Source organism: Ailuropoda melanoleuca, chromosome 8, assembly GCF_002007445.2.
Source record: "Ailuropoda melanoleuca isolate Jingjing chromosome 8, ASM200744v2, whole genome shotgun sequence".
NCBI classification, from domain to species: Eukaryota; Metazoa; Chordata; class Mammalia; order Carnivora; family Ursidae; genus Ailuropoda; species Ailuropoda melanoleuca.
Genome location: NC_048225.1, coordinates 94,676,103 through 94,695,722, shown reverse-complemented (window position 1 = coordinate 94,695,722; position 19,620 = coordinate 94,676,103). Strand labels below are relative to the sequence as shown.

Genomic DNA, 19,620 nt, shown 5'->3' with positions numbered 1-19,620 from the left:
CTTTGCTGGCCATCTGTGTGTCTTCTTCTGAGAGAGGTCTATTCAAGTTCTCTGCCTGCTCTTCTTGAATGAGTCTGAACTCCTGGCCAGGTCCTGTGCCATGTGGACCTGTCTCCTCAGCTCACCTGGTGTCCTGTGCACCTCCATCTTTCCAAGCAAGCCCTCAGCGGCACCATGCTCAGTCCTTCCTCAGAGCCTTTGTTCAGCTTGTTTCTTCCGCCTGAATGTTCTTCCCCCTGGTGGGCTCCTTCTCATTTTTTGTTCTCAGCTTAAATGTCACCTCCTCCTGAGATTTTTCGTACCTATCTAGCACACATTCTTCTGCCCACACTCTGCCCACCTTACCTCATTCCAGCATTTTGTTTGTTTCCTTCATAAATGTCACCACAATTTCCAATCATTTATTTGTGGGCTTGCTGCTTTTGATTCCGCTCCCCCTAGACCAGGGTTTCCCAGCCTTTGGCTCTGTTACTATTCGGAGCTGGCTAATGCCTTGCGTGGGCCATCCCGATCATCAGAGGACGATTAGCAGCCTCCCTGACTCTACACGTGAGATGTCAGTCGCATACCTATAGTCGTGACAACCAAGAATGTCTCCAGAAACTGCCAAATATCCCCTAATTGAGACCCACTACAGTAAACCGTAGGCCCCCATCTGTCTTGTTCAAGTTGCACCCCCAACATCGAGCACACAGGAGGCACTTAGTCATTTGTTGAATGAATGGATGAAGCTTTAGTCTACTTCCCTCCTCCCCATTTATGTCTGTAAACTCATCTCTCACCAGCTTGTAGACTTCCACATCCCTACTTCTCACCACCACATACACATTTTCCCCTCCAGACCCCCTATATGCATTCCGTTGGCCCCTCCCCAGTTACATACCTTCTTGCCTCTTGCCTCCAGGCCTTTGCACTTTAGGATTGGTTCTCTTGGCCCAAGAATGAACTTTGCCCTTTGCCTGGCGATTAGTGGTCTACAAAGGTTCACCTTTTCCTGGGCATTCTGTGACTCACCCCCCCAAAGACACACCAAGCTGGACACCCCTCTGTGTTCCCAGCACCATTTCGCACCAATATCAGAGCACATGTCCTACCTCCTCAGCGTCAGTCCCTGTCTTCCCGACAGATACTAGAGCAATGTGAGAACCACGATTTGGCTTCATTCGTCTTTCGATCCCTAACATCTGGCCCCAAACCTAACATACAACCAGTGTTCAGTATGTGTGTAGCAAGAATGGATGAGTAAATGAATGAGTGAGTAATGAACAAGCAATGTACTAACAATATCCATCCAGATGAACGTTGCCCTTCAAAGTTGTCACCTTTAGAGACTGGGCATTTATTCAAATGATACTGCCATTTCTCAAAATACTTTTGACCTTTTCTTGAAGAGAGGATGTCAGAGCTAACTTTCTGAGTCAAGGAAGAAATTAGATCCTATTGCTTTTTATTCACAGCTCCTTTTAGCGCCTGAAAATGATATCACCCTTCATGATCACCTAATCTTATTAACCAAGCTTCATCCTTAAATATTTGACTATTTCTGTAGAAAGAATAAAATCAAATCTTCTCTGGAAAAAAAGAAAAAGACCTGTGACAAATGAACAAAAATGTTCCCGCCCAAAGGAGTATCTCGGGAGGCTAGTCTTAAAGCAGAATCCAAAAGTACCCTGAGAAATAACAGCAGTGAACGAGTACATGGCTCACCAAGGGGGCTGCTCTGAAAGCACATCCTTCATAAGGATGGGCCAGTTATTGGCTGTTTGTTAAATTCAATCTCATCATCACAATTATTAAACATACCAAGAATACACAACTGTATAATAACTGACCAGACCCAGTGGAACTGGTACTTGGCAGAGCTGAATTAATTAGATGGGTTGAGGATGGGGGATACAGAGAGGAAGCGGATATAACCCCTGCATGGCCAGGACAGGGGGCCTGGAGGTGCCACTGTGCTCCCAGGAGTGGGCCTCTGCTGTCACCATGATACAGACCCAGGGTAAGTGTCACCTTAGCCTGGGGAAGTAAAGCCCACCTACCATGTGCTGCCATCACCCCAAGCCTGGGGAGACAAAGCCACTGTGCTCCCCATAAGCCCAAGCCCACATGGCCCAGGGTCCCCCTCTCCTACCCCTGCCATCCCCAGGAAGCATACCTTAAAATCCATCATGATGTCTTGAAGCTGGAACCTCTTGTCCAGGTCTAACTGCAGAGAGACGGGGTTCACATCTGGAAAGACAAAAAGTAGAAACTTTAGACCAGAGAAATTCTACCTTTCTAGCCCTGAAGGAGGCTCTGGACTCTATTAGCTCTGGGAAGTCAGACACATTAAGCTTGATCCTCTGATTTTCCTCTTGGAGAGGAATGGTACCAACATGCTTCTCCCTATACTTCCTACTCAAGATCCCATCTGTCCTTGGCCAAATTTCCTTCCCCTCATCACCTGATGACCCTAACACACTGAAGGATTTCAACATGTCTGCTCTACAAGTTCAATTCCTTCAATGAGCTCATTGTAACTAAGTGGGGTAAAATAAAGGCATTCTTCGCTCTTCTTACCCTTTCCTTAACTTCTAGCAAATTCTTCTACCTACAGCATCTGAGAGACCTCAAATATAGAGGCAGAAGGTCTGTCAACCACGCATGTCCCACCACCATAAGAAATGCCTGGGACATCCAACAGGGCTCCCGGGCACCTTTCAACCACCCCCACCCTCTGGGACCTCCCACAAGTTTAGGCCCCTGGAGATGGCCGGAGCTTACCATTCTGTGACTGCCACCAGCGCATGGGGCCTGAGGATGAAACCACATTCTCCACTCGGTGACTGTTGTAATTGTGAGGCAACCTAGAGTCACACTTGCAGCATTTCATCTGCCACTGTGGGACAGGGAGAGGACAGAGCCTCGTGGGTGAGGTCCAGAGAGGATTCCCCCTGCATCCTGATAGCCTAGAACTTTCCCTCCATGGAAATCCTACCCTTAGGGATCCACTGGTTTCATTAATACCCTCAGAAGGATTAGCCTCTTAAAACAAGGCTATCGGTCATCTTTGAATGTAATTCTTTTGTGTCCCTCCTAACGAACAGATAAGTGAACAGTGGATAGGCATTATTGCCAGGAAAGAGCTGTGAGGTGGCAGAAAAACAATGGTACAGAACATTGCCTCAAAGAGAAGCTTGACGGGTGCCTGGGTGGCTCAGTCGGTTAAGCGTCTGACTCTTGGTTTTGGCTCAGGTTGTGATCTCAGGGTTGTGAGATCAAGCCCCACATCTGGCTCCACGCTCAGCACAGAGTCTGACTGGAAGTCTCGCTTTCCTTCTCCCTCTGCCCCTCCCCCTGGTCACTCTTTAGATAAATACATAAATAAATGAATTAATTAAATCTTTAAAAAAACAGAGAGAAACCTGAAGAGAAAGTCAAGAGCAAAAAGAAGAAAAGATGAGGAACTCACTTTAATTGAGTACCTTCCGTGTGCTAGGTATAAGTTAGAGAGTTTTATATCTCATTTCACCTAATGCTGGCAGCTCCAGGGAAAACTGAGTTTCTGAGCACCAAGGAGAGGGGACACAGCAAAAGACTTTGGGTTCCAGTCCTAGCTCTGTTCCCCCATTTTCTAGGCTCAGTTTTCTCCTCTGCAGATTGAGTGGAGGTTGGAATCGAATCATTCATTCAATCATTCGACAAATATTTATTGAGTGTGTACTATGTGCCAGACCCCGCTCTGGGCTCTGGAGTATAATAGTGAGCAAAACGAAGAGCCTGTCTTCAGGAAGCCAACATTATAGTAACATCTGGATGATCTCAAAGGCCTCCCAGCACCGACGTCTGGGACTTGAGGACGCTTTCCAGGTATGGCATTCCCTAACCACAGGAAACAATCTGAGGGTCCCCAACCAAACGGAGCTTTGTGGTTAGGTGGTCCCAGGGCCAGGAATGCATAGGACAGAGGAAATCTGCAGCCCTGGGGCTAAGAGCAAGAGATCCCGCATGAAGATCGAGTTTAGAGTGGGCAGCCAAAAAGGAAACAGCCTCACTGGGGAGCTCCCCCCAAAACTACACCTTCCCTGGCCTGCCCATGCCCTGGAGTGAGACAAGAGACAGAACTGAACCCCATGGGCTCCACAGCAGGCAGAGATCACCAAGCAAAAGAACAGGGCCAGAGTACATGGCCCTTGTTCTCCTAGTTTATATGTGTGTGTACACACACACACACACACACACACACACACACACACACACAGCGTGACCTTGCCCCAACTTCTCCATGCAACACAAATAAATTCTGCTTTCTCTGAGTTACCATGGTACCAGACCTTGTGCCTAGCATAAAGAACACTGTTCAGAGGGCTCCATCATCACCCACAAGGAGAAGCTTGGACAAGAAACTCACTGGCCTGATGCTCCTTCTGGGTGGGGACAACTGTATCTCCAAACACCCCATGCCTCTGCTTTCCCTGAAGGCTCCACTCACCAGAACCAGGGGAAAGCTTTGGCTTCTCCAAGGCCTTCCACCTCCTGAACGTCTGCCCCGTCCAGGGAAGGTGACAAGCCAGTAAGGCTGATGTCTTAGAACGGGCAGTGTCTGTGGAACTGGTTAACCTGACAGGTCAGTCCCAAAGGGATTGAGTTAATATGCTGAGCCCGAGCCTGGGGTTATGGAAACTCCTTGCCCAACACCCATCTTCCCCCCACGGCTGACAAAGCCTGGCAGTGCTGAAGCAGAAGGGAAGCCAGGAGTCCGGGCCTCTGAGCCTCCGCATCCCACCCAGCTTTCCAGCTCTCACCTCCAAATAAGAGAATTGTCACCCTTCCTGGGGCTTGGAGGTCTCCTCATCAGGTCCAAAAGTGCTTTATTAAACGATAATTGTATGACATTTAATGTTCAAATAATGGCTAGCACCTGTGCCCTGTATAGAGCCCTCGGTGCCTCCCTTCCCCTTCCCCGCCCACTGCCCCTCCCTCCCCACTTGCCCTGCTCCAGTTTTCTTCATAGTACGTATCTCCACTTGAAATAGTGTGCATTTATTGTCTATTTATGTGCTTATATTATGCTTCCTGCCTGCTACAAATGCTATTCTACGAGGGCTTCCTCTCCTGAATCCCTAGTGCTCAGAAAAGTGCCTTGCACACAGTAGGCCCTTCATACTTACTGAATGAAGAGTAAATACTCAGTAAGTGCTAACATTTTTATTATCACTAGACATTCTCTTCCTGCAGTCAGGGAATTTAAAAGGACGGATGGGGGATGGAGGTAATAAAATAGCAAAATTATGTGACAGAGAGCCCACCATGGGCCAGGCACCACTGTACTAGGAGTTTGAATATGAAAACCTATTGAAGCCTCACAACAGCCCTATGTGGTAAGGAATATTATTCCCATTTTATATATGTGAAAGATGAGGCTCAAAAAGGCTAGTGACTTTTCTACTGACCGACAGCCCGTGTCGGCCCCAGCACCAACACTAGAGAGGGTCCCTTAACACCTTCCCCTCCTCTCTCCCTCTCTCCCTCTCCCTCTCTCCCCCTCCCTTTGTGTCATCCTTTTCCTTCTGCTAGGAAACCAGGTGGGTGCACAGACATCATGGGAAGCATGGTAAAGGGTGACAATCTCTGTCTCACTCAAAGGACTTGGCCTGACCCTGCCGCTGACCACGAGGAAGCCTAAGGTGGAGAGAGCACTTTGGGAAGAAAGCTGGCTTCTCAGGCTGACCCAGCTCAGTTAACACAGAAACTGTAGATGTGTCAGTGGCTGAAATAAATACCTGAGAACTTAAAATAATCCTTTCTGGGCAAGAGAAGCCTTTTGCTGGAATCTGACTCTCTTCCAGAATCCTATTTTGGTCCTGGCAGTGAGCGTGCCCTTCTCCCCACTCTGCACAGCCTCTCGGGGGGCAAACTTTTCCACTGCCCAGCCTCTGTCTGCACTCAGCACATGTCCCGCAGAGAGACAAGGGCCAGCTGCCTTCCGGCCGCCTGTCACCAGAGCTCTCTCCCCAGCTCTGCTGGGACCTGATCCCAGCCTGATCCCTGGCCAAGACAGCGCCAGAAACAAGGCTCTTTCTTTCCTCAGGCCTGGGGCACCAGAGCTAGAACAGCTCAACCTGGAACTGGAAATGACCTTGATGGTCCCCAAAGGATGAAATATTATGTAACTATTAAAATGACTGCTCATTTTAATTACTTGGGGAAAATGATGACATTATGTTTTATGAATAACAAAAGTTGGGCATAAACATGTCTATGTCATGATCTCAAATACATAAATTTAAAGGAATAGGAAGTGTTTGGAATACACCAATAGATTAGGTTGAACCATATGAAATGGCTGATATTCAGCCAATCTGACCTACAAAAATGGCCACCCCACGCAGCTTAACCCAATATTTCTGGGTAATAGGATGATAGGGAAGGTTTTTCCTTATTTGTTCCTCTTTAATAATTTTAAACTTTAATACCTTGGATTTATATTCGCTTTTATACTCAGGAAAATAGACATTATTATAAAATAAAGCAAACTAAAAAACATCCGGGGTGTTCAGCATGGGCTTTTTACCCTGCCTCCTGGCTCAGGCTTCCTAGTGAGCCTAGGGGTGCCCCATGCTCGCCCCACCTTCCCTCCACGTGTGCAGGCACTGATGGAAGATCAGATGCCCTCGTGGGCTTCAAACCTACGTGCTGCTTATCATAGAAACATAGCTAAAGGAGGGATTTATTGCAATCCTTAGAGACAGGCTAAGCCAACAGACTCAGGATAGGTATTTTAAGTGGCTCTGTTTGTCAACCAGCCAGCTGGATGGAGACCTGAAATAGAGCAGCTTGGGGCAGAAGCCCACGTGAAGACAGGCTGCTAACTTTCTCTTTCCCTCTGAGCCTCAGTTTCCCTTTCTATGTATTCTTGTATGCCTACGTGAGTATGTGTATAAATGCATGTGCGTGCTTCTCATCGCGAGGCTCTTCCCCTCCTGTGTGCTATGTGACTCCGGCACTCCCAGAGGTGGAGCTCTCAGCTGCAGCAGCTCCCCTCTCTGGGGTCAACTGGCAACGTCCTCCTGGCTGCCCTACCTCAGAGACGCAGCATTATTATCAATTCAGCCTGTCAGGCCTCCAGCCAGTTTGGCTCCTACTTGCTCTCCATCTGGAAAGGCTGGGCCTCTTCCCTTATCCTGGAGCTTTCTAGAAGCTCAGCAGTCTGGCGGGAAGACAAACCCTCCCAGAGAGCTAGGGGGAGGGCCAAGGAGCGAGCAAGAGCCAGAGGAGCCTGAATCATAGTGGAAATAGGTGGGAAAAGGAAGGTAAATGCAAATCAAAGCTCTGCGTCTTTGCAGGACACAGAGCTCATTCGAGGGGGAAACAGGAAAATAGCCTCTGGTTTTCGTGGCCCAGGTCCCGCCCATGAGCAAGCCACAGGCTGCCTGAGTCTATCTAAGGAGATAGCATCAGGGTCATGGCCGCCAGCCAGGGCCTAAAGAAAGGAAGCCAGGACAAAAAAACCTCCAGCTGCCTGCAAGAAAAAGCATTCTCTCTACTTCAGCCTCCTCGTTGGTCATATGCCGGCGTGGAATGAGATAAGGAAGCTCCTTCTTGCGCTAACATGCTATGAGAAGTCTCCCCTACTCCAGCTTATCTGCTCAGAAGTTTAAAACACTCCGAACAAGAATGCAAAGGAAGGAAGAAAAAAATAAAAGACGCTAACCAGACGCCGTACTGGAGAAATACTCCTCTCAGCTAAGCGGGCAGAAGAAGGAGCAGCAAGGCCCCCATTAGACCCCACTGGGATCCACAAGCCTCAGCCTTTCTAGGTCAGCAGATATTGCCGGTAAAGGTCAGGTCGGGTTCTGCCGTGGTGCTGAGGAGGAAAGCCCCAGTGGTATAAGGCACTTTCAACTTCATCTTCTAGCTTGTCATGAAGTAACACCTTCACCAAAGCCTTAACTCAACACTGCCCTCTCGCCATCCAAACTGAGTTCAGTAGGCTGACTCTGAGGCTGATTAGAGATGCTGTGTACCACACGCCCAGAAATTACACAGCACGGGGCTCTCTCCTGAGCACTGTGCATATATTATCTCACCTCATCCTTCCAAAATCTCTGAGGTCAGTATTTTACATTAAATGGTGGGTATACTCATTCGACAGATAGGAAAGCAAGTCTTAGAGAAGTTAAGAAATGTGTCCAAGTCCATAAAGCTGGGAAGAGATAAAGCAGGGATTTTTGCCCCAGAGTGTCTTCCCCTAAACCTTCTAGCCCTGTTCTAATTCAAGGGACACAGTGGACACTTGGCAGCCACTGGCAGGGACCAGAGTTGGTTGTCAGGATGCTCCCTCCCTTCTTCCCTGGGAAGGACAGCCTCAGCCCCAGCCTGGACCTCTCCAGAAACAGAGGTATTTCCCTAGACCTGAGTGCAGAGAATTGCTTTGCCTGTCTGGAACTCTGCAGGCTCTGCCAGTGACAATGGTTCCTACAGCCCCTGAGGACAAAGAAGCAAAGTAGGTCTGCAAAATGTTGCTGAGAATTCTAGGGACCTGAACCCCAAAAGCAAGGGGCCAGGGACCAGGCCAGCAAAGTTTGAGGCCATCAGGTTTGTCTAGGCCTTCCCATTACATCTTTCCCCCCCCCACACTTCTATCCTTCTAGCCCCACGAGCTGTACTCCCCACCCCATAACAACCAGGACCCAAGAATCTCACATGCCACCAATCCAAGTTCTGCTTCCTTCTGATGGTAACACTTTCCCTCAATGTCCTATCCATGGCCTTCTATCCCTCAAAACTCACCCATCCTGGCCTTTACTTTCTTGGAACCCATTACAAAAGCCACAGCTAATTTTCTGATAAACAAACCCTGGCTGAGATAGAACGGTGGATGATAGATTGATATGGTGCCTTTCCCAAGAGTGTCTGTATTTCAAACAAGGAAGGCAACAATGCTTCATCCCAAAGAGTGGATCCCCAATGGCAGGAGCTTTGGAAGTCTCAGAACTGCTGAGAAGTTCTGGGAAACAGGATGGCAGACATTTTGGTCAGAGGCAGTCTCAACGCGTACTCTGTGGGCAGAGGGTAAGGAGCTCGGGATATATATGAACACATCCTCTGCCTATATATGAGCCATGTCAAAGGTCCAGAAAACAGACAATTGTCCAAGAAAGGCAGTGGTTGTTGGGGTATGTGCGTGTGGGTGCACTGACACGCATGTGTGCAAGTGTGCGTGTGTGTGTGTGTGTGTGTGTGTGTGTGTGTGTCTTGGGGTGGAGGGGATATCAACTGGCTACTGCTCTTCAGGTTGTTTCCAAGAGATAAAAATGACAGCTGTTGGGTTTACACAGCTAATTAACCTGAGGAAGGCACTGTGTAAAACTGTTATTAAGGCAGCTGGGTAATTAAGTTTTCCCCCAGAAAGGGAGGGAGTGGGAGATAAATGAAGCATTTAGGGGAGCAGACACAACATTGGAGGAGACATCGTCAGGAGCAGAAATCAGGGCTGGAAAGCTTCCAGGGAAAACGCACTGGTTCTTGGGGCACCTCAAGCAGCCCAGAGATGACCGGAAGGACACAGGTCAGCCTCGGCCAGTAGAGAAGCCTCTCCCTGAGAGAGACCATGATGAACCCATGGGGTCACACACAGCCCAGCCATCTCCGAGACGCAGGCAGTGATGCTAGGGCTGAGCAAACTCAAAGGCCAACTAACCCAACTCCTTCATCTCATAAATGGAGAAATGGTGGTCTAGAGAGAACCCAGGAGCTAGCAAGGTCACATCGCTCATCAAAGTGTCAGAGCCAGGATCAGAACCAGCGTCCCCACCCCCAGGCAGGGCAACTTCGCTAACCGTGATTGCCTCCAGATTCTCCAACAGTCCACTGCAGACCAGACTCACAGAGGCCACCTTGGGAGCAGAGTGGGCTGGCCCAAGGATCGGTTGATTTTGGTAAGTATGCGAGTGGGTGTCCTAATCAGGGAACAAATGCTCAGGAGTGTGATTCACAGATGGGGTGACTTCTGCATGCACACACAGGTGCCAGGAGGCGGGTGTGTATGGGGAGAGGGGAGGGAACATTTAGTGTCTTGCAGACACCAGCCATGGTCACTTGGCTCATTCCTTTATACGGTCCTCTCAACCACTCATTGGGCTGGGTGCTGTTGTTACTCTCATTTTTCAAATAAGGAGCTGACGCTCAGAGAAGGCACAGAAGAGAACAAGAATAAGGGGGCAACACAGACATGCCTTGAGCTTTAGGGAATAGTGAGTCCACCCAGAGGTTAGTTAGGAAATAAAGGAAGGAGAACAAGGAGACAAGGTCATTTTGGTAAAGAACAGCCTGGGTCGAAACTTGGATAGTGAAAGGAAAATTAAGGCAGGCAGGCCTATGAAGGGCAAAGTTGGGGGTGGGGTATCCCAAGGCAAAGCTGGCCAAGTCCTATGTCCATTGCAAGGGCTGCAATATGGACCCCAAAACCAAAGAAGCAAGTCGTCGAGGCTGATAGGATTTAGCCACTGAGACCAAATCAGGCAGAAGAGGTAGCAAGCGAACAGGAGCCACATTCTGAGACTGAGAGCCGGGAGAGACAATTTTGGAGCTGGAAGGAGTCCCCACTGCTGCTGCAACTCCCATTCCACAGAGTCCCGCCAGGGTTGAGAGCAGGGGAAAGAGCAGTGCAGAGTGTCCAAGAGTCGTAAATCTTCAGCGCACTTGCACTCACGCCACATCAGGGGGCAGACGGCAGGTGCTGGAGGCGGCTGTGCTTGGCTCAGGGCTCACCATGTCACGGAAATAGCACAGAGGCACTAACCAGAAGCTTCACCCTAAGGAAGGTGTGTCTATGGGGGCAGGAGCTGGAAGGAAGGGGTGAAGGGGAGAGGGGACAGAGGCAGGCACAGGAATGCAGCTCCGTGTGACACCTCATCTCCAGCTGGGGCTGCCCAGTATGCCCCCCACCTCTAAATCCTCAGAAAACTCGACACCTGTGTGTTTCCCTTTGCAGTCTGGGTCCCAGCACACACCCAAACCCTCCCAACCGCGCACAGAGGTAACAAGCGCCCCCACGGAAGCATTGTGAAAATTAATTGAGATCGTTTCTGTAAAACTCTTCGTATGATGTCTGGGACACATAACACGTGCCTCATAAATTAGAGCTGCTCTCTGTAGCGTTTGGTAACAGAATACACTAAACCTAGAAACTGAAATTGGAAGTCGGCAGAGTTAAAATACCGATTCCTAATTTTCATCACACGGCCACCATGCTACCCAGCGAGGGTTCAGGGCGCATCTGCACCGAGCACTAAAAGGGACTCCGTGCCTTTGCGTGTGTCTTCCTTTCTGTCAACCAGGAGCCTCTAGGATGTTAGGCAGGTAAGAGAGAGAGAAAGGGCAATGGAACAAGGGAGAGGGGGAAGGCAGGCGGACAGAAGCTGGCTCTCAGCAGTCAGCTCATTCCCAAAGAAAGCTGGGGCCAGGAGCAAACCTCAAGACCCTTTCATCTAACACTCACTCACGGAAGAGGAAGTTAAAGCTTAGAGAGGGGTAATAGCTTGCCCAAGACCACACCACAAGTTAGTGGCAGACCTGCAACTACACACTGCATTCAAGATGCCCCATTGTCTACTCTCAAGAAGAGGCTGCAGGGCTTTCCTCCCCCTGATAGAAAAGGAAAGGAAAAAAAAAAGCCCACGTGTTTCAACTTTCACAGCAGCAAAAGGCTGAAATTTATCCATCCCCAGGGTTGCAAAAGTCTAGACTTCTCTTTTGCAACCACCGTTCTGTTCTCAGGGGGCTGCAAACGAGCAGGGAAGGGAAGTGGCGGCCTGCAGCATCTGAGAGAGGCAGAGGGCAGGCCAAGGTGAAGCCGAAAGCCCAAGGCTTTGGGGGACAGAGGCTGTCCAGACAGGGCTGAAGCCGAGGGGACGTCCCAGCACAGGAGCTCTGTATTTCTCCTTGCTTCCCCACCCAGCAGGCAGGCCAGCTCGGGGAAGGAAGTCAGCATAAGTCTCCCTGAAATTTTTAGACATGGCTCAGTGACACCAGATTTTGAGGGCATGTGGGAAGGGAGCAGCGAAAACCATTCCATTGCCTAGAAAGCTCACTACCGCCAGGTCCCCTGATGCTTGTGGAGTAATCTGGGCCCACAGGGAGTGCTGGCCTTATGCTGGCCATCTTACCCAACACTGTCAAAGTGGCTTTCCCACATCCAACTGGGTGAGACGCAGAAACCAGAGCCATCTCTGCTCAGCACCCCCAAAGCCACTACTCAGTACCACCTGCCATTGAAAGTAGCCAACAGAACACTGGAGTCTAGAAGGGCAGTGGGGCCCAGAGGTGGTATCGGATGCTACCTCCATCATCCCAACGACAAGGACAGTCCGGAAAGAGGACACCATGGAGGACCCAAGTCTCCTTCACGGCAGTCAATCTCTCTCACTCCCCTTCTCTCCGTATTTCTCTCTCTTCTTCTGAAAAGACTAGAAGACTCAGGGAAAACTCCTCCCTCACATATTCCTTTGTCCAAACCTTTGGTTTCAGGGCAGAAAAATGGCCAAATGAGACATGTAGTCAGAAACAAGGAAATACTAAGTGGTTTCAACTTTGGTAAACACGAGGCACCAAGAACGACCCCCACCTTGTTGAAGAGAAAAGAAAAGCAGCAATGTTCCTCCAAAAAAGGTCCAGAGGCATGTAGAAGAAAAATCACAACAGCCCTTTGAAGAACTCAGTTGACTAAACAGGGACTGTTAACTCATGTAAGTCAAAGTGTTTGAATTTCTGGATTGTTCAGCTCACACTCTTCCTTATCAGCTGAATCGCTGAACCCCCTCACTGGCCTCATCACTTCCTCGTCTATCCTGTTGACTTATGTCCTCTAACAGCAGTTGGGATGTTTCCCACTTGCCTGAGGGGACCAACGAGGCTGAGAGGTAAGTAAGTTGGCTCTTCATACATGGCAACTGCAAAACACAGAAGGTCAACTCCAGCCCACAATCCAACATTCTCCCGCTAGCTCTGTCTACACTCATTTCCCAACACTGGCCAAAGAGATGGTGGCAAACGGTGACCATGGCCCCACTCAGTTCATCCCATGGCAAGAACACTACCCAGTGCGCACATCCCACCACCTATGCTCCATCAGCCTTGACCTTGCCCACCACAGACAACACGTTAGACTCTTCATTCGAATGGATCAACAGTTATCTGATTGTCTGTTCCCAAGACTTGAAAAACTGTCCTACCCCTGCCTGAGGACTGAGGAAAGACGCCAGCTTTATCAAGCAGAAGGGAGAAGAGGGCCATTCAGCTAATTCTGAGGATGTTTTCTCTCACCCAGTGAAGGTGAAAATTCTTTAGAGGCAGAGATCTGGCCTTAGGCTTTTCTTGCACCCTCCACAGTGCACGGAGCTGCGGCTATCCCAAAGACACTCAAGGCATTCTGTGAACAAAAGGCAGGCTCACCCGCCCCACCGCACCTCATCTTCTCCAGTCCTGGAGGCCCTGGTGCTAGGACCTACCTCACCATACTGGGTGCAGTAGGTCTCAGGCTTGGTCAGCCCGCAGGTGGATGAAGCTCGGAGAAACCGGGTCCTCCCGATGAGCAGGTCCCCAACAGGTGGATAGCAGGCCCCACGGGAGCAGGCTTGCTGGGCACACAGGAGGCCGGGCCAGACTGAAATCACAGGGGTGCTGAGGAATAGCCTAGACAGAGGAGAGCCCACCAGACCACCCCAGTATTCCCCCAGGGAAGCGTAAATCACCAAGACTGGACCCCTTCCCTCACGCATGCTCCCACCGGTGGTGGTGGTAAGGACTGGAATCCTGATGTTGTTAGGTAAAAAAAGCCAATTTCGTGTTCTGCAACCCATAATTTAAAAAGGAAAGGAGGAGAAATGCTGGCCAGCAAAAACCCTGGGATGATCCTGAAATGTGGCCTCCATATGTGGCTTTTTAGAATCAAGTTACAGGCACAGGCTCAGCCACCAGGACACACTCCTCGATCCCTTCACTTGCAGGCTGGCCTCTGCCAGCAGCCACAGCAGGGCTGGCAGCTCACCATTTGTGCAAGGCTGGGAGATGCCGGCGTTCTTTCTGTTCCTTTATCTGCAAAGTGGACTCAGCCACACTTCGTGAGTGCCTGGCTGCAGTCCACTGTAAAACCCAGCCATGATGGCTCTGGAACCAGCGAGAGAGTGAAAGGCTGGGCAATTAGCTGGACAGGGCACTTGGGGAACCACGAGCCACCCCAGGGAGGACTAAGAAGACACTTGAGAGCCTCTCTAGAGAGGCAGGGAATCATCTTTCCCAAAGGCCCAAAGGAGCAGAGAAACCCCATGGGAGCCCCAGGAGGCAAGTGTTCCAAGCTGAAGGACGACAGGGTGACAGATGATGCTCACGCTTTGGTCCACTATCCTCCTAGCCATGGCTGTCCCCTCCCTGCTATAGAACAGGGCCTGGCAGCATGGGAAGGGACTCTTACCAAAGCACAGGAGAAGGAGGGCCCTCATCTTCAGCCAATGGGGGAATCCCCTCAGAGGACGTCACCTGGGCGAGGGCAAAGCAGCCTGGATAAAACGATACAAACCCTAAGGCACACTAGCGCCCTTTACTTGGGGTCCTGACCTAGGGTACTTCTAAGCAGCAGGTACATTTGTAGCCAAAAGCTTGGAAAATGCCAGATCCCTGGATCCCTGTCCCAGCTGGCAAGCAACTCACAGTGTACCCTGGGAAAATGCCATCCCCTCCCAGACTTCGTCTTCCCCACTCTGAGATGGGAGGGAAAGAGGGTAGGCCCTTCCCTGCTCACACAGTCATAAAGACAATGTGGGGAGCAGAAAAGAGCTGGGCCCTTTGCAGGAGAGGACCTATAGCAATGTCCGAGGCCTTGCTGCTGCCCCAAGAAACAGAACCGGCCTTTCTCAGGGCTGGGCCCCGCCTGCAGGCCCAAAGGTGAGTGGGTCAAAGTGTCCGACAGCCTGGAGGCGAGGCCTCTCTGCGCCGGCGGGCATGGTCTCCAATACCACCCAGGACTCCCTGAGGGTGAGGCTGTGGTGACCACAGCTCTGAGCTAAGCAGGTCGCTGGGATACGATGGGGAGACAGGGAAGCCTGGCAGAATTTAAAAAGGGAGTGAGATTTCCTCTGAACTGGAAACAGCTCAAAATGTCTCCCATTAGGGCCCAGGGCTGTGCAGGAGGACAGCCCCACAGCAGGGCTTCTGGAGGCTGAGGCTGGATCCTGTAAGGGTCCTTCCAGGAGGCAGGCAGGCCAACCCTGCAGAGGCATGCCCCCACCCCTGATCATGCAGTGCCCACCTCTGCCTCGGTTTGGAAGCCTGCTCTGCTCCAATGACAGCCACAGACTCCTCTGGCTGGGGTGGAAGAATGAGGGGGGTAGCAAAGGCAGGAGCAGGGAGGGAGCTGGGGCCTCTCCTGGTGTCTTCACATGACATATGCAAATGCCTGGAAACCATGCCTTCCAACCCCCTCCCAGAAGAGTCAGGGGCCCCGGGGGAAGAGAGAGGTGGCCTGAGGTTGCACAGCTAATCATGGCCCAAGAGGGAGACCCACTTTTTGGTTTTCGTCCAGTGCTATCTGCCCTCCCCCCCCCCCGGGGTTGGAATCCCCCACAAGCAGGCATCGGAGTGGCCCTTGGAAGAGCTCTAGCTGGGCCAGCCCACACTTTCCACTTCTCTTTGTGCTCAGTCCGGATCTGAAGTTGCTTTCTTCTAAGTCACTGAGACACTTATCAGATGTGAAAAAGCAATCGAACAATGGCAGACACTTAACCTGGCCTTTGCAGGTGAGCCCGCATGACCTCCCTGAACAAGGAATGAATCAGGCCCTGCAGCCAAGCCCAAGACGCCCAGAGACGCTGACAGCCCTGCTCCCACGCCTGGCCCCCACCGGGCAGGGGAAGGCAGGTAACATACCTCGCTCCGTGCTGCTGCTCTGCTTTCTCCAGATGGCCTCCAAAAGCACCCCTTGAATGTGGGGTCTCCTCTCCTGGCTCCCAGTTTTTAAAGAATGGCCTCACCTCTGGAGACTCCCCGCCTGGGCGTCATCCACTGCAGGGCGGGTCTCAGGAATCCGGGCGGCTGGCACGCCCATCTGCCGTCACTGCACCCCCGCCCCCCAGGACAGGACTGGGCAGGTGGGTCGGTCTCAGAGGCCTCACAGCAAGCTCATCAGTCCCCAGCTGCCTGTGGGTGCCTGTGGGGACGGGCGGGGCGGGGGTGGTGGTGAAGGGAGCTGCCGCAAACAGAAAGCCCCAGGAGGCAGGGAAGGGCACTCACATTTGTGACAGCCACTGCACCTGGCACTTCTCCAAGGCCCACAGGGGTCAGCTTCATCTTGTGTCCTGGACGGCCCTGGACAGAAGACCACGCAGAGGACACAAAGATCAGGGCTTGTCTGTAGGGTGTTATTGCCCAGACCTGTCACTGGGCTACAAGGTGAAAAGACCCAAACATCCAGGACCCTGGAAAGCACCAGACCCCCTCCCAAGGGAAAACTAAAAAAGTGGAAAATCCCTGCTTGGAGTGGCGGGGTGGGGGGGGGATGATTTGCAGGAGCTTTGGGTTCGTCAGGGAGGGGTCAAAGCGCAACTCACCCAAGGAAAGCTTAAGAGGAATAAACAGGAATAAACTCGAAATGCCTCCCCTCTGGATTGCTCTGCAGGTTGGCAGGGAGCCCTAGGACAGGTAACTACCTGTGAGTCATGCCCCCAGCTTCCTAAGGGCTGGTCTCCTAGCCCCTCCCTTCCCGGGCAGGAATGCCAGCCTGGAGGGCCAGCAAACAGACCTGACCTGAAGCATAACTAGACCAGCTTCCTCTGCCCGCCCCCCACCAGGCCTGAGAAAAGCTTCCTGTGTGGGCTTCTGGGTGCAATTCTGCCTGAGGGCCACTGGACACGGCAGTAACAGGCCTAGACCGAGAGGCTGGTCTCAGAGGACCCTCGTCCCCCAGGTGAGGGTCAGGGGGCTTTTAGAGAGAGTGGGAGGTCACCCAGTCTGGATCTTGGCCCTGCAGTGCAGGAGAGCCTGCGCGACATTGTTTTGGAACACCATTGCCTCAAAGTGTCTATTTAAAGGAGACTCTTAACTACCCCGTCCAGGCTGTCAGTGGCCCCCGAACAGTTCTCTATAGAGAACTATAGAAAGCTCTCTACAGTTTGAGGGTTAAGTCCAAGAAGTTGGTTTGAGAACCCTTACAGGGGAAAATGTGGATTAAACCCGGCACTTCTAACCCTTCAGTTCTAACTTAGTACAATAAGTTTAGATGGGCGGGGGAGTCCTGTAATTAGCAAATGGGCATTCAGTTGTTTACACGTGTACAGATACTCCACTAAATGTTAGTGTCTAGATCCCTGTAAGAATTCCAGGACTCCGCCAGCCCGAGTCAGCAGGAGCAGCTTCCGTCCATGGGCCAGCCGCTGCAACAAGTACCCAGAGAGACCCCCATCACGTCCTCCAGAGAAACAGCACGGCTGCCCCCCCACCCCCACCTCGGGGTTTGGAGCCCACCTGCCTGTCTGTTTCCACTTCTCCAGCTCCCTGAACTCAAGGCTTCCAGGAAGCCTTCACCCTCCTGGAACTGCCCCCCTCCGCTGCCCACCACCAGGAAAGAGGATGTGACAAAGAACTCATTAATAGTTAACCAGCAGAAGGAGCCGGTGTCGCAATCCCAGATCCTCAGACGAGGCGGGGCGGTATGTGGTGGGCCGCACACTGAGTGGCTGGAGCCCTTCAAATCCCCCTCCTTCTCCTCTCTTAGGAGGCCGGGAGCCCAGGTAAATAAGCCTTTAGAGTCTCAGACTTCACAGGCTGGGGCAGGTCCCAGCAGTGGTTTGGCTTCACAGAGGAAAGTGGCAATTGCTCTGTTTGGGCCCCACACACTCCGGGCCCAGTCCAGGACATCATTTCTGCAGACCCCAAGGGCAGCCCAGTCAGCCTCACTCCTCAGGGACACTGAGCACTATGGGGGGGGGGGTCTTGACACACACACCGCCCCCCTTGGCAGGGCCCCAGGTTTGAACTTCAGAATCCAATTTGTTCAGAGATGAGAAGCCTAAAACAGAACCCGAGACTAGGTTAGGACCTGGCCAGAGCTAAAGGGCAGGTAGGGGCATCACTACTGTGCCCCAGTCACCCTCTGTGTCCCCTCTTGCTCTGCTTCCCATCATCCTGTTCTGCGGCCCTCAGCCTCAACAGCAGACCTGGCTCATCAGAACTTGCGCCCAGGGAAGCGGCTAGCCAAGCGTTCCTTGACTCCCGTTTCTCTTGCACCCGCATCATGCTATCAGGAAACGTTAGTTCCCCTTCCAAAGGCAACGCCCACCCTCTTGCCCGGAGCCTCTCTTCCCCGGACTTCTATGATAGCCTCCAGCTGGTCTGCAGTAGACCCCATACAACAGGTCATATCATGCCCCTATTCAGAACCCGGCACCAGCTCCCCATTATGGTCAGGGTCAAAGCCAAAGCCCTCAGAGAGAGTCCGTGAGGCCCTGCATGACCCAAACACCCAGGTGCAGGGCCCCCAAGTCACCAGGCTGCTTCTGCCCTCGGGCTCTGGCCCCAGGTGCTCTCTCTGGCCCGGAACACCGTTCCCCTAGGCGTCTTCGAGGCTAACTATCTTACCTCTTTCAAGTCTTTGTTCAAATGCTGCTGTCTCAATGGTGACCACCATATTTAAAATGACAACCAACTTCCCCGCCCCATCCCATTCCCAAGGCCACCTACCCTCATTACGGGTAGACTGGGTCTCTGTCGTTGGCAAGACTTACCACCTCAAACCAACTATATATCTATTTATCATGTTTATTTTCTGACTCCTCCCACCAGAATATCTGGTCCAAGGAGGTAGAGATTTTTGTCCACTTTGTTCACTACTGCTTTCCAAGTGCCGAGAACAGTGCTTGGCACAGTAGGTGCTCACTCCCTGTGTAGCGAAGAGGTTCACCCTGAAGGGTAAATGACCGATGTAGTTTAAGGGGTCCCCATGTACTGTGGTGTGCTTGCATTCTCAGAGGGGACAGCCCAGCTGTTCGGTCACCAGAACGACGGCTAAGAGCGGAAATTCCGGCAGCACTCAGCTGCAGAGACAGGGCTCTTTGGGAGACACCGACCCTCAGATCACAGCGATGCCACCATGCCGATGCAGGCAGTATCCCGTGCACTTCTCGGTCATTCCCGGCAATGTCTGACAGGGTGTGGGGGAGGCATTAGAAGCCCCCGTGTCCGTTACCCATCTGTCAGGGACACCAGGATCTGATCAGTGGGGGATCAAGGGATAGAGAACAAGGAAAGAAGGGAAGGAGAGAGGAACTGAGGGAAGAGGTGAAGAAGGATGAGAGCCTGGTCCAGGCTGCGCATGCCGAACCGCAGGTGGCAGAGGAAGGGCCACCGGGTGACTCAGGCCCAGACACCAGCTGCATACAGTGAGTCACGTCTGAGTCCTCGTCTGCGGGACGGGGTAGGCTCCAGGAACATCCCTGGGGATTCGCCACCTGACTCAAGCTGGCGTGGCGCTCCACACATGCACAACAGCTCAGCAGCCCAGACACCGGTCCCCCCTCCGAGCTCCTCTCCAAAAACCAGAGGAAGAAAGTGAGTCTGTTGTGTTACTGAGCACAGATAGGAACCTAG

At 51.8% G+C, this 19,620-nt stretch overlaps 1 protein-coding gene across 10 annotated transcripts in view; it reads right to left on the bottom strand.

Moving 5' to 3' along the window:
* The window catches only part of LAMB3 (laminin subunit beta 3), a 141,771-nt gene that overhangs the window by 21,504 nt on the left and 100,647 nt on the right, over window positions 1-19,620 (bottom strand). For 7 of the 10 annotated variants that reach the window (XM_034666921.1, XM_034666914.1, XM_034666918.1 and 4 more), the window contains 5 exons: window positions 16,270-16,344; window positions 15,907-16,186; window positions 13,494-14,540; window positions 2,767-2,881; window positions 2,159-2,232 (listed from right to left, as the gene is read on the bottom strand). In XM_034666921.1, coding sequence (XP_034522812.1) covers window positions 2,159-2,232; window positions 2,767-2,881; window positions 13,494-13,844 — 540 coding nt within the window. In that variant the 5' untranslated portion in view covers window positions 13,845-14,540; window positions 15,907-16,186; window positions 16,270-16,344. The remainder of the gene's footprint in view (window positions 1-2,158; window positions 2,233-2,766; window positions 2,882-13,493; window positions 14,541-15,906; window positions 16,187-16,269; window positions 16,345-19,620) is intronic. The other 3 variants (XM_019802620.2, XM_019802618.2, XM_034666916.1) reach the window with 3 other exon arrangements.